The sequence below is a fragment of the Chroicocephalus ridibundus genome, unplaced genomic scaffold (assembly GCF_963924245.1).
Source record: "Chroicocephalus ridibundus unplaced genomic scaffold, bChrRid1.1 SCAFFOLD_410, whole genome shotgun sequence".
NCBI classification, from domain to species: Eukaryota; Metazoa; Chordata; class Aves; order Charadriiformes; family Laridae; genus Chroicocephalus; species Chroicocephalus ridibundus.
This window is the reverse complement of record NW_026961561.1, coordinates 15,671-35,115: the sequence shown is the minus strand read 5'-3', so window position 1 is coordinate 35,115 and position 19,445 is coordinate 15,671. Positions and strand designations below refer to the sequence as shown.

Below are 19,445 nucleotides of genomic sequence, written 5' to 3'. Positions count from 1 at the left end.
GAGGGGCGGGGCCGCCTCCTCCCGCCGCGCACGCGCACCCCCCCCTCCCGCCTCCCTCCCTCTCTCCCTCCCTCCCTCCCTCCGCCTCATTTGCATATATGCAAATCGAGCCGCATCAAACTCCGCCGCCCCAATTCCACTTTCCACGCTTTTATTTGCCCAAACAAAAAAAAAAAAAAAAAAAAAAAAAAATTAAAATAAAATAAAATAAAAGCTCCTCCGCGGGTCGAAAGGCAAAAACTGAAAAACTGAGGGGGGGGAAAAAAAAAAAAAAACCTGAAAAAAATCCACTCGTTTTTGGCTTTTTTTCCACACAGCAAACGCAAGCGGCGAAGGAAAACCTGCCCCCCCCCCCTCCCCCCTCAAAAATTTCAGGTAAAATAATCAAATTAACGGTTTTTTTTCTTATTAAAAAGACTCGCCGTTACAGGCCCGACTCGGCCCCCCCCCCCCCCCCCCCCCCGGCCTTGTCTTTATTTTGAGGAGAAAAAAGCCCTTTTCCGCCTTTTGCGGCGGGGCGAAGGCCGGGGATGTAAATTCGGCGGGAGAAGCAGATTTTTTGGGGGGGGAATAAATAATTTCGGTAAAAAAAAAGAAAAAAAACGAGCCCGGTTTAGGGTTTGGCGGCGGGATGAGCTTAAGGTGTCGCTTAAATTAAGGCAATTTGGGGGTTTTTTTTCTTTTTTTTTTTTTTTCTTCCAGCCCCCGAGGAGTTTTTTGATGTTTTGGGGGTTTTTATTATTATTATTATTATTATTATTATTATTATTATTAAATATTTCGAGGCTGCTCGGAAAGGCGGAAAAATTAAGAATCCCGCTCCGTAAAGCTCGTTTTCCGGAGTCGTTTTTGGTGCAAATTCCTAAATAAAACGGGGAAAAACTCCCAGAAAAAAATACGGGGGGGTGGGTGGGTGGGGGAGGACAAAAAAACCCAACAACCCTCTGCAGGGAGTTTTCCGGAATTCCTAAATATAGGAAAAAACCTGCGGAAAAAGGGGAAAAGAAAGGCCGGCGGGGGGGGGAAAAAAGGGGGTTTTGGTGCCGGTGGGAGATGGAGAGGACGGATTTGGCCTCTCAGCTGCCGGGAGGAGGCTGGAAATCCGTCGGGAAGGGGGTTTTCCCCCCCTCTTTCCCCCGCGGTTTTCCCGTGGGATTCGGGTTTTCCCCGTGGGATGAAGCATCTCCCCACGGGACGAGGGTCCTTTCCCCGTGGGATTCGTGATTCCCCGCGGGATGAAGCATCCCCCCATGGCACGAGGGTCCTTTTCCCAGTGGGACGAGGGTCCTTTTCCCATGGGATGAAGATCTCCTTTCCCTGTGGGATTCATGTTTTCCCGTGGGATTTCTGTTCTCCCATCAGATGAAGCATCTCCTCGCGGGATGAGGGTCCTTTTCCCAGTGGGATGAGGGTCCTTTCCCCGTGGGATTCGTGATTCCCCGCGGGATGAAGCATCCCCCCCATGGGACGAGGGTCCTTTTCCCATGGGATGAGGATCCTTTCCCCGGGGGATTTCTGTTTTCCCATCGGATGAAGCATCTCCTCGTGGGATGAGGGTCCTTTTCCCAGTGGGATGAGGGTCCTTTCCCAGTGGGATGAGGGTCTCCCTGTGGGATGAAGCAGCTCCTCGTGGGATGAAGCAGCTCCTCGTGGGATGATGGTCCTTTTCCCAGTGGGATGAGGGTCCTTTCCCCGTGGGATTCGTGATTCCCCGCGGGATGAAGCATCCCCCCCGTGGGACGAGGGTCCTTTTCCCAGTGGGATGAGGGTCCTTTCCCCACGGGATTAGCGTCTCCCCGCGGGACGAAGCCTCTCCCTGTGGGATAAACACCCTTTCCCGGCGGGATTAGGGTCGTTTCCCCTCATTTCGGCGGGATTTCCCCTAACGCTTGTCAAGGGATGAGCCAAAGGGGAAAAGCGGGATGAGGCTCGGGAGGGTTGAACAGAGTGGGCGGGACCGAGCGGAAAACCGTGGGGACGAGCAGAAAAAACCGTCGGGGACGAGCGGAAAACCGTCGGGGACGAGTGGGAAGGATGGCGACGGGAAAAGAGTGGGAATCAATCCGGTTTCTTCCCGAGGCGTTTGAAGACGCTGACGGTGCCGGCACTGTCCATCTGCGCTCCGGGACTCTCGCTGGTGCTGCTCACCTTCCCGCATCCCCAGGTCCTTTTGATGGTCACCCGGAATTCCCGTTCCGTTTTATCCTTGCTGCTGGTGACGACGCTATCCTGGGCTTCTCCCGATACCGTCTGGGAAGCCGGCGGCGACGGCGGCGGCGGTTTACGGATCCCGGCGACATTCCTGGCACCGACGAGGGGTTTTTTGGCTTCCGACCCGACGATTTTCTTTTCCGCTTTCCCTTCCGATTCCGCGTTTTCCTTCCGGAAGGGTTTGACGAGTTTTTTTAGGACGCCGGCGTATTGGAGGACGGAAGAGGAATCGTCGTCGTCGTCGCTCTCGGGGGCTTCGTCCCCCTCGGGCCCCAAAGCGTCACCCAGTCGGCTGAAGACCCCCCTGGGCTGGGAGACAAGGAAAAGGAGGGGGGGGGTGGTGTCAGCATCCCCTTTTTCCCTCCGCTTCCCAAATTCCATCCCCTGGAGACAAGAGGCGTTTTGGGGATTGTAACGAGGCGGAATACCGCCCCAGATTACGGACGAGGCCACAGACGGGTCCATAAAATCCCATTCCCTCTTCTTTTTCTTCTCTTTTTTTTCTTTCCCCGCCCACCCCCCGCAATTCCAGGCTGAGGAATTTTTACTTCCCGAGGAGGGGGAAAAAAAAAACCAACCATCCCGGATCCCCCATGGAAGGGGTGGGAATAAAAGCGCAGACGGGAATCGCCCGGGAAATCGAGGACCCGCTGGCTCCAACCCGCCTTTCCCTGCGTTTCCCCCCCCCCCCCCCCCCCCACTTATTTCACGCTTCCTTCAGCCCCTTCCGGGGCGAATCCCGGAATCATCTTTTGGGGGAGAAGGGGATGGCGGGATCTCCGCATGGATACAGCCGAAAATCCCGGGTTTTTCTCACCTTCCCTCCCGCCGCGGCGTCCGCTTTGGCTTCGGCTCCCAGCCGGTCGAAGACAGACGTCCGCTGCAGACCTGCAAAAGAAAACGCCGGGCGGGGGGTTGTTTTTTTTTTTTTTGGGGGGGGGAATTCTCCCTGGAATTTTGGGAATTCTCCCCGCTGGGTCAGCTGCCGGCGTCTCAGCCCCGTCCTACCCACGGAGGATGGAGGTGGGGAGGAAATAAAACCCGCTCCACGGTAACGTGAAGCTCGGAAACTTTCCGGCGCTTTGGAATAACGAGATTCGTCCCCCGAAAACTCTCGGGATGGGAAAATCCTGGCGGGAATTCGTTAACGACTGGGACTAATGAGGAAAACGGACGATCCCAAACCTTTGGCCGCCTGCTGCTCCAGGATTTTCTTCGTCCGCGGCGTGGTGCCCTTGGGCATGTGGATGATGTATTTCCCTTCCATTTCCGCCGTCACCCGCCGCCGTTTTCCCGGGATGGCGGGATTTTCCTCCGCCCCGCCGCAGAAACCTGGGAAGAGGAAGGAAGAAGGGTCGGGAAGGGCCGGGAAACCATCCCGTTTTTCCACGGGAAATCCCCCCCTCTCCCTGTTTTAACGCCGCTTTCCGCCCGGAGGGCGGGAAAATTTTGGGGGGGAAAAAAAACAGCGGGGGGGCGGGAAGGGGGAAAAAGCGTCGGTTTTCCGGCTCCGGCGCCTTCCCTACCTGCCTTGGCGGCGCCCGGATTGTTGGAGACGGTGACGGAGATTTTGGAAGCGGGGGGGCCGTTGGCGGAGGAGGGGGGGCGCGGCGGGAGGCGAGTCGCGGCTCAAGCTGTTGGCGATCATGCGGCTGGCGGCTGGAAGGGGAAGGAACGCGGCGAGCTTTGAAACCCGGCGGGATTTCGGCGACAAAAATCCATGGATTCGGCTAAATTAAAGAGCCGGATCCTTCCCAGCCCCTTTTCTCCGAGCGGATTTAACGCTCGGAATGGGGGCGAGGGGGGATTTCGTCTCTCCAAAACTTCCCGCTTGTGGCATCGCGGTGGGGTGAGGTTTGAAACCCGGCGGGATTTCGGCGACAAAAATCCATGGATTCGGCTAAATTAAAGAGCCGGATCCTTCCCAGCCCCTTTTCTCCGAGCGGATTTAACGCTCGGAATGGGGCCGAGGGGGGATTTCGTCTCCCCAAAACTTCCCGCTTGTGGCATCGCGGTGGGGTGAGGTTTGAAACCCGGCGGGATTTCGGCAACAAAAATCCGTGGATTCGGCTAAATTAAAGAGCCGGATCCTTCCCAGCCCCTTTTCTCCGAGCGGATTTAACGCTCGGAATGGGGGCGAGGGGGGATTTCGTCTCCCCAAAACCTCCCGCTTGTGGCATCGTGGAACGGCGAGGTTTGAAACCCGGCGGGATTTCGGTGACAAAAATCCGTGGATTCGGCTAAATTAAAGAGCCGGATCCTTCCCGGGAAGGTGGGGAAGGCAGGCGGGGGTTCTGCCCTTCGTTTCCGAACGGATTTAAAACTCGGAATGGGGGCGAGGGGGGGATTTCATCTCCCCGGAACCTTTGTGCTCAACGCCGGCGGCGTCACGGCACGGCGAGGTTTGAAACCCGGCGGGATTTCAGAGACAAGAATCCGTGGATTCGGCTAAATGAAAGAGCCGGATCCTTCCCAATCCCCTTTTTTTTCCCGAATGGATTTAACGCTCGGAATTAAATTTCATCTCCCCGCAACCTTTACGCTCAACGCCGGTGTGGCACGGCACGGCGAGGTTTGAAACCTCATGGGATTTCGGCGACAAGAATCCGGGGATTCGGCTAAATGAAAGAGCCGGATCCTTCCCAATCCCCTTTTTTTTCCCGAATGGATTTAACGCTCGGAATTAAATTTCATCTCCCCGGAACCTTTGGGCTCACCGCTGGCGGCGTTGCGGCGCGGCTCGGCTTGAAGCGGCGGGGAGCCGGGGTAGAGCGATTCGGTGGCCGCTTTGCACATCTCCTGAAGGAGGGAAAAAAAACCGGGAAGAGGGTTGGTTTTTTTGGTCCCCCCCCCCCCCGCCCCCTCCGCCTTCGGAAGCGACGCAGGAAAAAATTCCGTCGGCGCGGTTTTTCCGTACCTGCCGGTAGACGATTTTGGCGTGTTTGAGGATGGCGATGATGTCGCCCACCACCGTGATGCCCAGCTCGTTCATGAGCTCCTTGGTGAGATCCAACAGCATGTTCTTCTGGATCCTGCGAGGAGAAAAAGCCGGATTTAACGAGGTGTGTCGTCCGTCCGTCCGTCCGTCCCCCCTCCCCACCCCGGCGTTAACGAGCTCCCGTTAATTAAGGCGCAGCGTCCCGACGCCGACAGCGCCGCGAAGCCAAAAGAAGCGGAGAATGAAAAAAGAAGCGGGGAATAAAAGCCGCGATATTCGACGAACGTTCGACGCAAAGGAATAATAATTAACGGAATTAATTAAGGAGGGGGATAACGGCTTAATTCCTTCCTCCGACCTCACCGGGGGGGGGGGGGGGGGTGGGGGGAGGATTTTGGGGGGGGGGTTTATTCCCCCGCCTCACCTGTTATCCACAAACATGACGGCGTAGTTGACGGCGGGGCCCGGGGGAATTCCGGCTTCCTTGAAAAACTGAATCCATTCGGATGTCGCTGGGAAAAAAAAAAAAACAAAAAAAAACCAAAACAAAACAACCCCAAAAGCCGGGGAAAAAGGAGAAATTAAGCAGAAAAAAAGAAGCGGGGGGGGGTGGGGGGTGGGGGGGGGGGGAAGGGGCCTGGGTTTGGGCAGGCAGCGGCTCCCAGAGGTTCATTCCGGGCGTTCCCAGCTGTCGCGGGGGGGGGATTAATGGGAAAGGGGAAGGAAAAGTCTCGGGATGGCAGGGTGGGGGGAGGGGAGAGGGGGAGGGTTGAGGAGAGGCGGTTTTGGGGGGGGTTTTTGAGGAATTTCGGGGGGTTTTGTTGGGGGGGGGGGGGTGGGAATGGGCCTTACCCATGGTGACGGACACCATGGCGGAGGAGGCGGAGGACGGCGGGTCAGGCGGCGGCGCCGGCAGCAGCCTGGGGGGCAGAGAGTGGGTGCTGCTGCCCCCCATCCCGGCCTGCCCCCACAGCCCCTCCTGCCCCACAGCCCCTACTCCTGCCCCACAGCCCCCCCACAGCTCCGTCTTCACCCCCTCCCTGTCCCCTCCGCCTGCCCCATAGCCCCTGCCGCCCCCTCCTCCTGCCCCACAGCCCCTTCCCGCCCCCTTCCTCTTGCCCCACAGCCCCTCCCCCCTGCCCCACACCTCCTCTCCGCCCCCTCTGCCTGTCCCAAGCCCCCTCCTCCTGCCCCACAGCCCCTCTCTGCCCCCTCTTCCTGCCCCACAACCCCCACGTCCCCTCCCCCTGCCCCACAGCCGCCCCCTGCCCCCTCCTCCTGCCCCACAGCCCCTCCCTGCCCCACAGCCCCCCTCGTCCCCATCCTCCTGCCCCACAGCCCTCCCTGCCCCCTCCTCCTGCCCCACAGCCCTCCCTGCCCCCTCCTCCTGCCCCACAGCCCCCGCCGACCCCTCCTCCTGCCCCACAGCCCCTCCTCTGCCCCCTCCTCCTGCCCCACAGCCCTCCCTGCCCCCCTCCTCCTGCCCCACAGCCCCCTCCTCTGCCCCCTCCTCCTGCCCCACAGCCCCCCTTGTCCCCTCCCCCTGCCCCACAGCCGCCCCCTGCCCCCTCCTCCTGCCCCACAGCCCCCTCCTGCCCCACAGCCCTCCCTGCCCCCTCCTCCTGCCCACAGCCCTCCCTGCCCCCTCGTCCTGCCCCACAGTCCCCGCCGACCCCTCCTCCTGCCCCACAGCCCTCCCTGCCCCCCTCCTCCTGCCCCACAGCCCCCGCCGACCCCTCCTCCTGCCCCACAGCCCCTCCTCTGCCCCCTCCTCCTGCCCCACAGCCCCTCCTGCCCCACAGCCCCCCTCGTCCCCTCCTCCTGCCCCACAGCCCCCGCCGACCCCTCCACCTGCCCCACATGCCCCCTCCTCCTGCCCCACAGCCCCTCCTGCCCCACAGCCCCCCTTGTCCCCTCCTCCTGCCCCACAGCTCTCCCTGCCCCCTCCTCCTGCCCCACAGCCCCCGCCGACCCCTCCTCCTGCCCCACAGCCCCTCCTCTGCCCCCTCCTCCTGCCCCACAGCCCTCCCTGCCCCCTCCTCCTGCCCCACAGTCCCCGCCGACCCCTCCTCCTGCCCCACAGCCCCTCCTCTGCCCCCTCCTCCTGCCCCACAGCCCCCCTTGTCCCCTCCTCCTGCCCCACAGCCCCCGCCCCGACCCCTCAACCTGCCCCACATGCCCCCTCGTCCTGCCCCACAGCCCCCGCCGACCCTCCACCTGCCCCACATGCCCCCTCCTCCTGCCCCACAGCCCCTCCTGCCCCACAGCCCCCCTTGTCCCCTCCTCCTGCCCCACAGCCCCCGCCCCGACCCCTCAACCTGCCCCACATGCCCCCTCCTCCTGCCCCACAGCCCCCCTTGTCCCCTCCTCCTGCCCCACAGCCCTCCCTGCCCCCTCGTCCTGCCCCACAGCCCCCGCCGACCCCTCACCTGCCCCACATGCCCCCTCCTCCTGCCCCACAGCCCCTCCTGCCCCACAGCCCCCCTTGTCCCCTCCTCCTGCCCCACAGCCCCCGCCCCGACCCCTCCACCTGCCCCACATGCCCCCTCGTCCTGCCCCACAGCCCCCGCCGACCCCTCCACCTGCCCCACATGCCCCCTCCTCCTGCCCCACAGCCCCTCCTGCCCCACAGCCCCCCTTGTCCCCTCCTCCTGCCCCACAGCCCCCCGCCCCGACCCCCTCCACCTGCCCCACATGCCCCCTCGTCCTGCCCCACAGCCCCTCCTGCCCCACAGTCCCCTTGTCCCCTCCTCCTGCCCCACAGCCCCCGCCCCGACCCCTCCACCTGCCCCACATGCCCCCTCGTCCTGCCCCACAGCCCCCGCCGACCCCTCCACCTGCCCCACATGCCCCCTCCTCCTGCCCCACAGCCCCTCCTGCCCCACAGCCCCCCTTGTCCCCTCCTCCTGCCCCACAGCCCCCGCCCCGACCCCTCCACCTGCCCCACATGCCCCCTCGTCCTGCCCCACAGCCCCCGCCGACCCCCTCCACCCGCCCCACATGCCCCCTCCTCCTGCCCCACAGCCCCTCCTGCCCCACAGCCCCCCTTGTCCCCTCCTCCTGCCCCACAGTCCCCGCCCCGACCCCTCCACCTGCCCCACATGCCCCCTCGTCCTGCCCCACAGCCCCCGCCGACCCCTCCACCTGCCCCACATGCCCCCTCGTCCTGCCCCACAGCCCCTCCTGCCCCACAGCCCCTCTTGTCCCCTCCTCCTGCCCCACAGCCCCCGCCCCGACCCCTCCACCTGCCCCACATGCCCCCTCGTCCTGCCCCACAGCCCCGCCGCCGACCCCGCCACCTGCCCCACATACCCCCCTCCTCCTGCCCCACAGCCCCTTCCTGCCCCACGTCCTCCCCTACCCCCTCCTCCTGCCTCACACCCCCCTCTCCACCCCCTCCTCCTGCCCCACGACCCCTCCCTGCCCCCTCCGCCTGCCCCACAGCCCCCCCCCATCCCCTTCTCCTGCCCCACATACCCCCCCACCCCCTTCTCCTGCCCCACACCCCCCTCCCCGCTCCCTCCTCCTGCCCCACAGCTCCCCCCCATCCCGTCCCGTCCCCTCCCCCTGCCCCACAGCCCCTCCCCTTCCCTCCCGGCCCCCCCCACCCCCTCACCTCTCCGTTCCCCATCCCGCCGCCGCCGGGCCGGGCCCCACCGGAAACAACGGCCACAGAGCGCCGGAAGTGACCTCGCCGCCCGGCCCAGCGCGTCCCCCCGGGGTGAGGCGGGGGGGCCGCTCTAGGCAGCGGTGGCGCGGGAGGGACTGAAGGGCGGGGCGACCATAGAGCGCTGGAGGACCGAACAGCGCCCCCCCTAGCGGCCGGCTCCGGGATCAACCGCCCCCGCGGACGCCGGTGTCTCCGGTACGGGGCGGGGGGGGGGAGGGACGGGGACGGGGACGGGGACGGAGGGGGGGGGGCACCGAGGCCTTAAACGCGTCCCAAACCTTAAACCCCGTCCGAACCAGGCCCTAAATACGTCCCGGGGCGAAAATTGGCTCCCAAAACGTCTCGCTGCCCCCAAAACTGGGCCTAAACCCGGCCCCGGTCATTAAATTTGGGCCTAAAACACGTCCCTGTCCCTAAGCCCGGCCCTAAACGTGTCCCTGGCCATTTATTTTGGCCTTAAACTTGTCCCTGTCCCTAACCTTGCCCCTAAACATGTCCCTGGGCATTTATTTTGGCCTTAGATCTGTTCCTGTCCCTAAACCTGGCCTTAAATATGTCCCTGGCGATTTAATTTGGTATTAAATACGTCCCTGGCCTTAAACCTGGCCCTAAACTCACCCCTAAATATGTCCCTGGCCGTTTAATTTGTCCTTAAATACGTCCCTGTCCCTAAACCTGGGCCTAAACGTGTCCCTGGCCATTTAAATGGGCATTAAACGTGTCCCTGTCCCTAAACCTGGCCTTAAACTCGTCCCTAAATACGTCCCTGGCCGTTTAATTTGGCCTTAAATCCGTCCCTGTCCCTAAATTCGCCCCTAAACGTGTCCCGTGTCCTTTAAATGGGCATTAAATCTCTCCCTGGCCTAAAATCTGCCCTTAAACTCGCCCCTAAACGTGTCCCTGGCCATTTAAATTGGCATTAAATTTGTCCTTGGCCTTAAATCTGCCCTTAAACTCGCCCCTAAACGTGTCCCTGGCCATTTAAATTGGCATTAAATTTGTCCCTGGCCTTAAATCTGCCCCTAAACACGTCCCTAAACGTGTCCCCGGCCATTTAAAATGGCCTTAAATCTGTCCCTATCCCTAAACCCGGCCTTAAATCTCTCCCTGGCCTTAAACTCGTCCCTAAATGTGTCCCTGGCCATTTGATTTGGCATTAAATGCGTCCCCGGGGCATTTAATTTGCCCTTCAATAAGTTTAATTCGTCCTTAAATCCGTCCCTGTCCCCTAAATTCGCCCCTAAACCTGTCCCTGGCCGTTGAATTCGCCCTAAAATCCGTTGAATTCGCCCTGAAATCCCTCCCTGGCCCCAAACCCCTCCCTAAACTCGCCCCTAAACGTGTCCCTGCCCCCCCCGAAAATCCCAAAATTTGGGGGTGGGGTGGGGTGGGTGCCCCCCGGGTGCCCCCCCCCCAACCCATTTCGCAAAGGGGATGAGTCAATGGGGTGGGGGAAGGATCCGGCACTTCCCCTTCCCGCCCCACAGCACGTGAGCGTCCCGACGCCGTGGGGCAGCCGGGGAAAACTTCAGCCCCCCCTTCCCTCCCCCAAAACTGGATTTTTAGGGGGGGTCGCCGCCTTCATCCGTACCCCGAAAATCCCCCCCCTGGAAGTTTGAAGGGGGGGGGGGTGTGTGGAGCGTGGGGAGTGACTCCGCGCCCGCCCGGGAATGTGGGGAGAAATCCGGTTCGTTGGGTTCCAGCGCGGCGTCGGGATGAAGCCCCACGGCATTTACCGGCAGGTATGGGCGCGGGCGGCACCCCCCAGCCCCCCAACTTGGGGGGCACGGAGCTCCCTGTCCCGTCCTGGCGACCCCGCGACCCCCAAGTGGGGCGCCCCATAGCTCCCTGCCCCATCCTCACACCCTACAACCCCAAAGTGGGGCACCCCATAGCTCCCTGCCCCGTCCTGGCACCCCACAACCCCCAAGTGGGGCGCCCCATAGCTCCCTGCCCTGCCCCAGCACCCCACAACCCCCAAGTGGGGCACCCCATAGCTCCCTGCCCCGTCCTGGCACCCCACAACCCCCAAGTGGGGCGCCCCATAGCTCCCTGCCCTGCCCCAGCACCCCACAACCCCCAAGTGGGGCACCCCATAGCCCCCTGCCCCGTCCTGGCACCCCACAACCCCCAAGTGGGGCGCCCCATAGCTCCCTGCCCTGCCCCAGCACCCCGCAACCCCCAAGTGGGGCACCCCATAGCTCCCTGCCCCGTCCTGGCACCCCACAACCCCCAAGTGGGGCGCCCCATAGCTCCCTGCCCTGCCCCAGCACCCTACAACCCCCAAGCGGCGTGCCCCATAGGGCCCTCCCTGGCACCCCACAGCCCTAAAGTGGGGTGCCCCATAGCTCCCTGCCCCGTCCTGGCACCCCACAACCCCACGGTGGGGCACCCCATAGCTCCCTGCCCCGTCCTGGCACCCCACAACCCCACGGTGGGGCACCCCATAGCCCCCACCGTGGTTCGGGGTGTCCCCGTCCCCCCTTAATTCCCTGCCCCCCTTCCCAGCTGGACCCACGGCAGGATTCTGTGGGGCAGCCCCACTGCTCCCCACCGAAGGTAACCGCCCCCAACCCTCAGCCGAATCCGGTGCCATCCCTTTGCCGGATCCCCCCGTTGTTTGCGGGGGGTGGCTTTAAACCCCCTTAATTAATTAGTTAATTAATTAATTCCTTAATTACAGGGCGCCGACCCCCCCTCCGCCGCCCTGCGCTCCGGCGGCGCCTTCCTCTCCACCCTCCTCCTCGCCCTCTTCGTCCTCCTCTTCCTCTTCTTCCTCAACCTCCGGCCGAGCTCGGCATTCCGCGGCGACGCCGCCGGATCCTGCGGCGACACGTGCCGGTACGATGACGGTCGTTGGGGGGGGGGGGGGCGTGACGTGGGGCGACGTTGGGGGGCGTGACGCTCTCCCCGCACCCATTTTTCTCCCGCAGGATCGTCCTGGCGGAGAGCATCCCGGAAGGAATGATTTTCGGGAACGATTCCATCCGGAATCCCTCCACTTTCTTTACCTGGATGAACCTTTTGGGGAGCGTCAACCGCAGCCTGGACATCGCCTCCTTCTACTGGACCCTCACCAACGAGGACACGGGGACGCACGAACCCTCCGCTTCCCAGGTCCGGCACTATCCGGCACGCGGCTCCCATTCCGGCGCTTGAACCCGGCGCCGGACGCTCTTTTCCCCACCGTCTCCTCATTTTTAACTGTTTCTGCCATTTTTGGGGGGAATTTCCAGCCTCAAACCATGGACGCGCGAACCCTCCGCTTCCCAGGTCCGGCACAACGCGGCACGCGGCTCCCATTCCGGCCCTTGAACCCGGCGCCGGACGCTCTTTTCCCTCCGTCTCCTCATTTTTAACCATTTCTCCTTTTTTTGGGGGGGAATTTCCAGCCTCAAACCGCGGACGCGCGAACCCTCTGCTTCCCAGGTCCGGCGCCATCCGGCACGCGGCTCCCATTCCGGCCCTTGAACCTGGCGCCGGACGCTCTTTTCCCTCCGTCTCCTCATTTTTAACCATTTCTCCTTTTTTTTTTATAATTTCCAGCCTCAAACCATGGACGCGCGAACCCTCCGCTTCCCAGGTCCGGCACAACGCGGCACACGGCTCCCATTCCGGCGCTTGAACCCGGCGCCGGACGCTCTTTTCCCTCTCTCTCCTCATTTTTAACCATTTCTCCTTTTTTGGGGGGGAATTTCCAGCCTCAAACCGCGGACGCGCGAACCCTCCGCTTCCCAGGTCCGGCACAACGCGGCACGCGGCTCCCATTCCGGCCCTTGAACCCGGCGCCGGACGCTCTTTTCCCTCCGTCTCCTCATTTTTAACCATTTCTCCTTTTTTGGGGGGGAATTTCCAGCCTCAAACCGCGGACGCGTGAACCCTCCGCTTCCCAGGCCCGGCGCCATCCGGCACCATCCGGCACACGCCTCCCATTCCGGCGCCAGACGCTCTTTTCCCTCCGTCTCCTCATTTTTAACCATTTCTCCTTTTTGGGGGGGGAATTTCCAGCCTCAAACCGCGGACGCGCGAACCCTCCGCTTCCCAGGCCCGGCGCCATCCGGCGCCATCCGGCACACGCCTCCCATTCCGCCGCTTGAACCCGGCGCCGGCCTCTATTTTCTCCTCTTCATTTTTCACCATTTCGCCTTTTTTTTTTGGGAATTCCCGGCCTCAAACCCCGCCGCCGCCGCCGCCGCCGCCGCTCCAGGGGGAACAAATCCTGCAGGAACTCCTCGGCTTATCCCGGCGCGGCGTCGCCGTCCGCGTCGCCGTCAGCCGCCCCTCGGCCAAATCCCCGTTGAACGACCTGCGGGCGCTGGAGCAGAGCGGTGAGCGATGGCCAAAAAAAAACCCTCCCCAAAATGGTTTTTTTTTGGGTTTTTTTAATTTTTTTTTGGCGGGGGGGGACACGACGCCCGATTTGTTGTGCCGCAGGGGCGGCGGTGCGCGCCGTGGACATGCCGCAGCTCACCGGCGGCGTGCTGCACACCAAATTCTGGCTCGTCGACGGCACCCACCTCTACGTGGGCAGCGCCAACATGGACTGGAGGTCCTTGACCCAGGTGAGCGGCGGCGCCGCCGCCAACCGGCGCCGGGGTTATCCCAACCCAAAAAAAAAAAAAAGCGCCGGAAGCCGGGATTCGGGGTGGGGAGGGGGACGTCGGACGCCGGCAGCGCTGCCCGGCGATGTGACGGTGCCGCCGCCGCAGGTGAAGGAGCTCGGCGCCGCCGTCTACAACTGCAGCTGCTTGGCTCAAGATTTAGGGAAAATTTTCGAAGCTTATTGGGCTCTGGGCGTTCCCGGCGCTTCCATCCCGGCGCCGTGGCCAGAAAATTATTCCACCGCCTTCAACATGGAGACGCCGTTGGAATTGAAGCTCAACGACACCGCCGCCGCCGTCTACTTCTCGGTACGGCCCCGAATCGGCGCCGCGGTTGGCGTGCCGAGGAGCGGCGGCGGTTTTGATCCGTATCCCGTGATTCCGGCAGAGCTCCCCGCCGCCTCTCTGCGCCGAAGGTCGCACCCCGGATCTGGGCGCCCTCTTGGACGTCATCGACGCCGCCGAGGCCTTCGTCGACGTCGCCGTCATGAGCTACCTCCCCACCACCGAATTCTCCCGCCCCCGAAGGTCCCTACGATCCCGCGCCGATCCCGGTTTGCCGGCGCGCCGCCCCCCTCCTCCCCCCGGCGGGGCCGTTCCTAACTCTTTCCCCTCCCCCAGGTTTTGGCCGGCCATCGATAACCGGCTGCGGCGAGCCGTCTTCGAACGGGGCGTCAAGGTTCGCTTGTTGGCGGCTTGTTGGCGGCACAGCTCGCCCGCCATGTTCCCCTTCCTCCGATCCCTCGCCGCCCTCGCCGACAACCGCACCGGCTACGGCGTGGAGGTGGTGGGTATCGGCGGGGGGGGGCGGGGGGGGGGAAAAGGGGGGCACCGCGGGGAGCCGGCCGGCGCGGCCGCCTTTCGGTGGGTGACGTTCTCCTGGCTTCCCCCCCTCCCCGGCCCGTAGCGGCTTTTCGTGGTGCCAGCGAGCGCGGCGCAAACCCGCATCCCCTACGCCCGCGTCAACCACAACAAGTACATGGTGACGGAGAAGGCGGCGTATATCGGTGAGCGCCGCGGCGCCGCGGTGGGGACGGTGGCACCGGGGGGGTAGGGGGGGGGACTGGTTTTTGAGGGGTCCTGGCACACCCCACAGCTCCCAAGGGGGGCACCCCATAGCGTCCTGGCCCCCTCAAGTCCCAAATTGGGCTGCCTATAGGGCCCTCCCTGGCACCACACAACCCCCAAGTGGGGCGCCCCATAGCTCCCTGCCGCGTCCTGGCACCCCGCGACCCCGAAGTGGGGTGCCCCATAGCGTCCTGGCCCCCTAAAGCCCCAAATTGGGCTGTCTATAGGGCCCTCCCTGGCACCCCACAACCCCCAAGCAGCGTGCCCCATAGCTCCCTGCCCTGCCCTAGCTCCCTATAACCCCCAAGTGGGGCGCCCCATAGCTCCCTGCCCCATCCTCACACCCTAAAACCCCACAGTGGGGCTCCCCATAGGTCCCTGTCCCCTCCTGGAAACCCCACAACCCCCAGGTGGGGCGCCCCATAGCTCCCTGCCCTGCCCTAGCTCCCTATAACCCCCAAGTGGGGCGCCCCATAGCTCCCTGCCCTGCCCTAGCTCCCTATAACCCCCAAGTGGGGCACCCCATAGCTCCCTGCCCCGTCCTCACACCCTACAACCCCACAGTGGGGCGCCCCATAGCTCCCTGCCCCGTCCTCACACCCTAAAACCCCACAGTGGGGCGCCCCATAGGTCCCTGTCCCCTCCTGGAAACCCCACAACCCCCAGGTGGGGCACCCCATAGCTCCCTGCCCTGCCCTAGCTTCCTATAACCCCCAAGTGGGGCGCCCCATAGCTCCCTGCCCCATCCTCACACCCTACAACCCCCAAGTGGGGCGCCCCATAGCTCCCTGCCCCGTCCTGGCACCCCGCAACCCCGAAGTGGGGTGCCCCATAGCGTCCTGGCCCCCTAAAGCCCCAAATTGGGCTGTCTATAGGGCCCTCCCTGGCACCCCACAACCCCCAAGCGGCGTGCCCCATAGCTCCCTGCCCCATCCTCACACCCTACAATCCCACAGTGGGGCGCCCCATAGCTCCCTGCCCCGTCCTCACACCCTAAAACCCCACAGTGGGGTGCCCCATAGGTCCCTGTCCCCTCCTGGAAACCCCACAACCCCCAGGTGGGGCGCCCCATAGCTCCCTGCCCTGCCCTAGCTCCCTATAACCCCCAAGTGGGGCGCCCCATAGCTCCCTGCCCCATCCTCACACCCTACAACCCCCAAGTGGGGCGCCCCATAGCTCCCTGCCCTGTCCTGGCACCCCACAACCCCAAATTGGAGTGCCCCATAGGGCCCTCCCTGGCACCCCACAACCTCCAAGTGGGGTGCCCTATAGCTCCCTGCCCCATCCTGGCACCCCACAACCCTGAAGTGGGGTGCCCCATAGCTCCCTGCCCTGCCCTAGCTCCCTATAACCCCCAAGTGGGGCACCCCATAGCTCCCTGCCCTGTCCTGGCACTCCACAGCCCCAAAGTGGGGCGCCCCATAGGTCCCTGTCCTCTCCTGGAAACCCTACAACCCCAAAGTGGGGCGCCCCATAGCTCCCTGCCCTGCCCTAGCTCCCTATAACCCCCAAGTGGGGCGCCCCATAGCTCCCTGCCCCGTCCTCACACCCTAAAACCCCACAGTGGGGCGCCCCATAGCTCCCTGCCCCGTCCTCACACCCTAAAACCCCACAGTGGGGCGCCCCATAGCTCCCTGCCCCGTCCTCACACCCTAAAACCCCACAGTGGGGCGCCCCATAGCTCCCTGCCCCGTCCTCACACCCTAAAACCCCACAGTGGGGCGCCCCATAGCCCCCACCCTGGTTCGGGGTGTCCCCCTCCCCCCTTAATTCCCTTCCCCCCCTTCCCAGCTGGACCCACGGCAGGACCGTGTGGGGCAGCCCCACCGCCCCCCCCCAAAAAAAACCCCTAAAATCGATCTTTCAGGGACGTCCAACTGGTCCGGCGACTACTTCACGCGGACGGCGGGCTCGGCGCTGGTGGTGAACCAAACGGCGAGCCCAAGCGGCGGCGATGGCGGCGGCGATGGCGGCGGCGATGGCGGCGTCGGCGTCGGCGGCGTCACCCTGCGGGAGCAGCTGCAGGCGGTTTTCGAGCGGGATTGGAATTCCCGGTACAGCGCCGACATCGGCGACGCCGAGCGGTGGGGGAGCGTCTGCGGGGCGGCGGGAGGGGGCAAGCGGTGAAACCCCCCCCCTCCACCACCACCCCCTTCACCGCTTCGGCCCCGGCGCCGCCGATTCCGGGGCGGCGAAACGGAACCGAAAAAGCGCCCAAAAGAGTCAAAACCAAAAACCCGCAAAAAAGCGACGTTTTCCTGCAAATTTTGCCTCGCCGTCGGTGAGTTCGGCCTCCCCGAGGTTGCCAAATGCCGCGCCGGCGCCGCGCCGCCCCCCCCGCCACCGAATCTCGGCTGCACCGACCCCCATCCCGGTAAAAAAAACGCGACGAAATGTCGCGTTTGGCGGCAAACGCCGTTTATTCCAAGAAGCGACGGCGGGAGGATCCGGCCCGGCCTCATCCCGTTGCGTCCGCCTTTTCCTCCCCGCCGGGGTTTTGCCGAAAGTCGGCAAAACCGGAGTCGGGCGCCGTCGGTTGGGCGCCGGGAGGAAAGCGCCCGGCTACGGCCGAGGGTTTCCAAGGCGGCCTCCGGAGCCCATCCAAGCCTCCCCCAACCCGGGAATGGGATGGGACGGGGTGGGATGGACTGGGATGAACTGGGATGGGATGGGATGAATTGGGATGGGGATGGGATGGGATCAACTGGGATGGGGTGGGATGGACTGGGATGGGATGGGGATGGGATGGGATGGAATGGGATGAGATGGAATGGGATGGGATGGACTGGGATGGGATGGGATGGGATGAGATGGAATGACATGGGATGGGATGGGGATGGGATGGGATGGACTGGGACAGCATGGGATGGGGTAGGCTGGGATGGACTGGAATGGGATGGGGATGGGATGGGATGGAATGGGATGAGATGGAATGACATGGGATGGGATGGGGATGAGATGGGATGAATTGGGATGGACTGGGATGGGATGAACTGGGATGGGATGGGGATGGGATGGGATGGACTGGGATGGGATGGGCATGGGATGGGATGGGGATGGGACAGACTGGGATGGGATAGGGATGGGATGGACTGGGATGGGATGGACTGGGACGGACTGGAACAGGATGAAATGGGTTGGGGATGGGATGGACTGGGATGGGATGGACTGGGATGGGATGGGGATGGGATGGGATGAATTGTGATGGACTGGGATGGGATGAACTGGGATGGCGATGGGATGGGATGGGATGGGATGGGATGGGGGTGGGATGGACTGGGATGGACTGGGATGGGGGTGGGATGGACTGGGATAGGATGGGTTGGGATGGGATGGGATGGGGGTGGGATGGACTGGGATGGACTGGGATGGGGGTGGGATGGACTGGGATAGGATGGGTTGGGATGGGATGGGATGGGGGTGGGATGGACTGGGATGGACTGGGATGGGGGTGGGATGGACTGGGATAGGATGGGTTGGGATGGGGGGGGTTCGGGGCCGTGCCGCGTCGCCGGAGCTCTCTGCCGGGGCGGGGAGAAGCGTAGGGAGGGGGTGAGCGGCACCCATGGGTGGGGGTCCCCCCCCTTGGTGGGGACCTGGGGCACCCGGGACCCCCAACACCCAGGGCCTCGAAGCGCCTGGAGGATGCACCCGAGGGTGCCAATTAGGCGTCCTGGGGAGAAAATTGGGGTCCTCGTGGCATTAATTAGAGTCCCCGTCACCCTAATTGGGGTCCTGGGGTGACAATTGGGCTCCCTGTGGCGCTAATTGGGGTCCCGGGGGTGCTAATTGGGGTCCTGGGGTGCTAATTAGGGTCTTCATCATCCTAATGGGGGTCCTGTGGTGCTAATTGGGGGTCCCCATCACACTAAGTGGGGTCCTGGGGCTCTAATTGGGATCCCCGTCACCTTAATTGGGGTCCTGGGGTGACAATTGGGGTCCCCATGGCACTAATTGGGGTCCCCGTGGTGCTAATTGGGGTCCCTGTGGTGCTAATTAGGGTCCCCATCACCCTAATTGGAGTCCCTGGGGTGACAATTGGCGTCCCTGTGGAGCTAATTGGGGTCCCTGGGGTGCTAATGGGGGTCCTGGGGTGCTAATTAGGGTCTCCATCACCCTAATGGGGGTCCTGTGGTGCTAATTGGGGTCCCCATCACCTTAATTGGGGTCCCTGGGGTGCTAATTGCGGTCCCCGTGGCACTAATTGGGGTCCCCGTGGTGCTAATTGGGGTCCCTGAGGTGCTAATTAGGGTCCCCATCAGCCTAAATGGGGTCCCTGGGGTGACGATTGGGGTCCCTGTGGCACTAATTGGGGTCCCTGTGGTGCTAATTGGGGTCCCTGGGGTGCTAATTAGGGTCCCCATCACCCTCTTTGGGGTCCCCGTGGCGCTAATTGGGGTCCCCGTGGTGCTAATTGGTGTCCCCATCACCTTAATTGGGGTCCTGGGGTGCTAATTAGGGTCCCCATCAGCCTAAATGGGGTCCCTGGGGTCCCCGTGGCACTGATTGGGATCCCCGTGGTGCTAATTGGAGTCCCTGTGGGGCTAATTAGGGTCTCTATCACGCTAATTGGGGTCCCCGTGGCGCTAATTGGTGTCCCTGTGGTGCCAACTGGGCTCCCCATGGCACTAATTGGGGTCCTGGGGTGCTAATTGGGGTCCCTGTGGTGCTAATTAGGGTCCCCATCACCTTAATTGGGGTCCCTGGGGTGCTAATTGGGGTTCCCATCACCTTAATTGGGGTCCTGGGGTGACAATTGGGGTCCCCGTGGCACTAATTGGGGTTCCCGTGGTGCCAACTGGGCTCCCCGTGGCACTAATTGGGGTCCTGGGTGCTAATTGGGGTCCCTGGGGTGCTAATTAGGGTATCCATCACCCTAATTGGGGTCCCTGTGGTGCTAATTGGGGTCCCTGTGGTGCTAATTAGGGTCCCCATCACCCTAATTGGGGTCCTGGGG

At 63.2% G+C, this 19,445-nt stretch overlaps 2 protein-coding genes across 2 annotated transcripts; one reads left to right on the top strand and one right to left on the bottom strand.

Annotated features, from left to right (window-relative positions):
• Positions 1–585: 585 nt before the first annotated feature.
• CUNH19orf47 (chromosome unknown C19orf47 homolog) lies at positions 586–8,842 on the bottom strand. Its single transcript, XM_063322017.1, is given in 10 exon segments — positions 586–2,520; positions 3,029–3,099; positions 3,397–3,543; positions 3,738–3,793; positions 3,795–3,870; positions 4,929–5,010; positions 5,129–5,243; positions 5,574–5,661; positions 6,002–6,069; positions 8,766–8,842. Coding segments are annotated over 9 exon segments (1,116 nt in total). The 5' UTR covers positions 6,021–6,069; positions 8,766–8,842; the 3' UTR covers positions 586–2,058.
• Positions 8,843–8,955: 113 nt separating this feature from the next.
• Positions 8,956–17,086, top strand: LOC134509476 (5'-3' exonuclease PLD3-like). Its single transcript, XM_063322018.1, has 12 exons — positions 8,956–9,014; positions 10,523–10,561; positions 11,328–11,378; positions 11,503–11,660; positions 11,753–11,936; positions 13,027–13,147; positions 13,254–13,381; positions 13,529–13,729; positions 13,809–13,948; positions 14,042–14,207; positions 14,328–14,427; positions 16,356–17,086. The coding sequence occupies exons 2-12, from the start codon at positions 10,535–10,537 to the stop codon at positions 16,613–16,615; spliced, it is 1,536 nt and encodes a 511-aa protein (XP_063178088.1). The 5' UTR covers positions 8,956–9,014; positions 10,523–10,534; the 3' UTR covers positions 16,616–17,086.
• Positions 17,087–19,445: the final 2,359 nt, after the last annotated feature.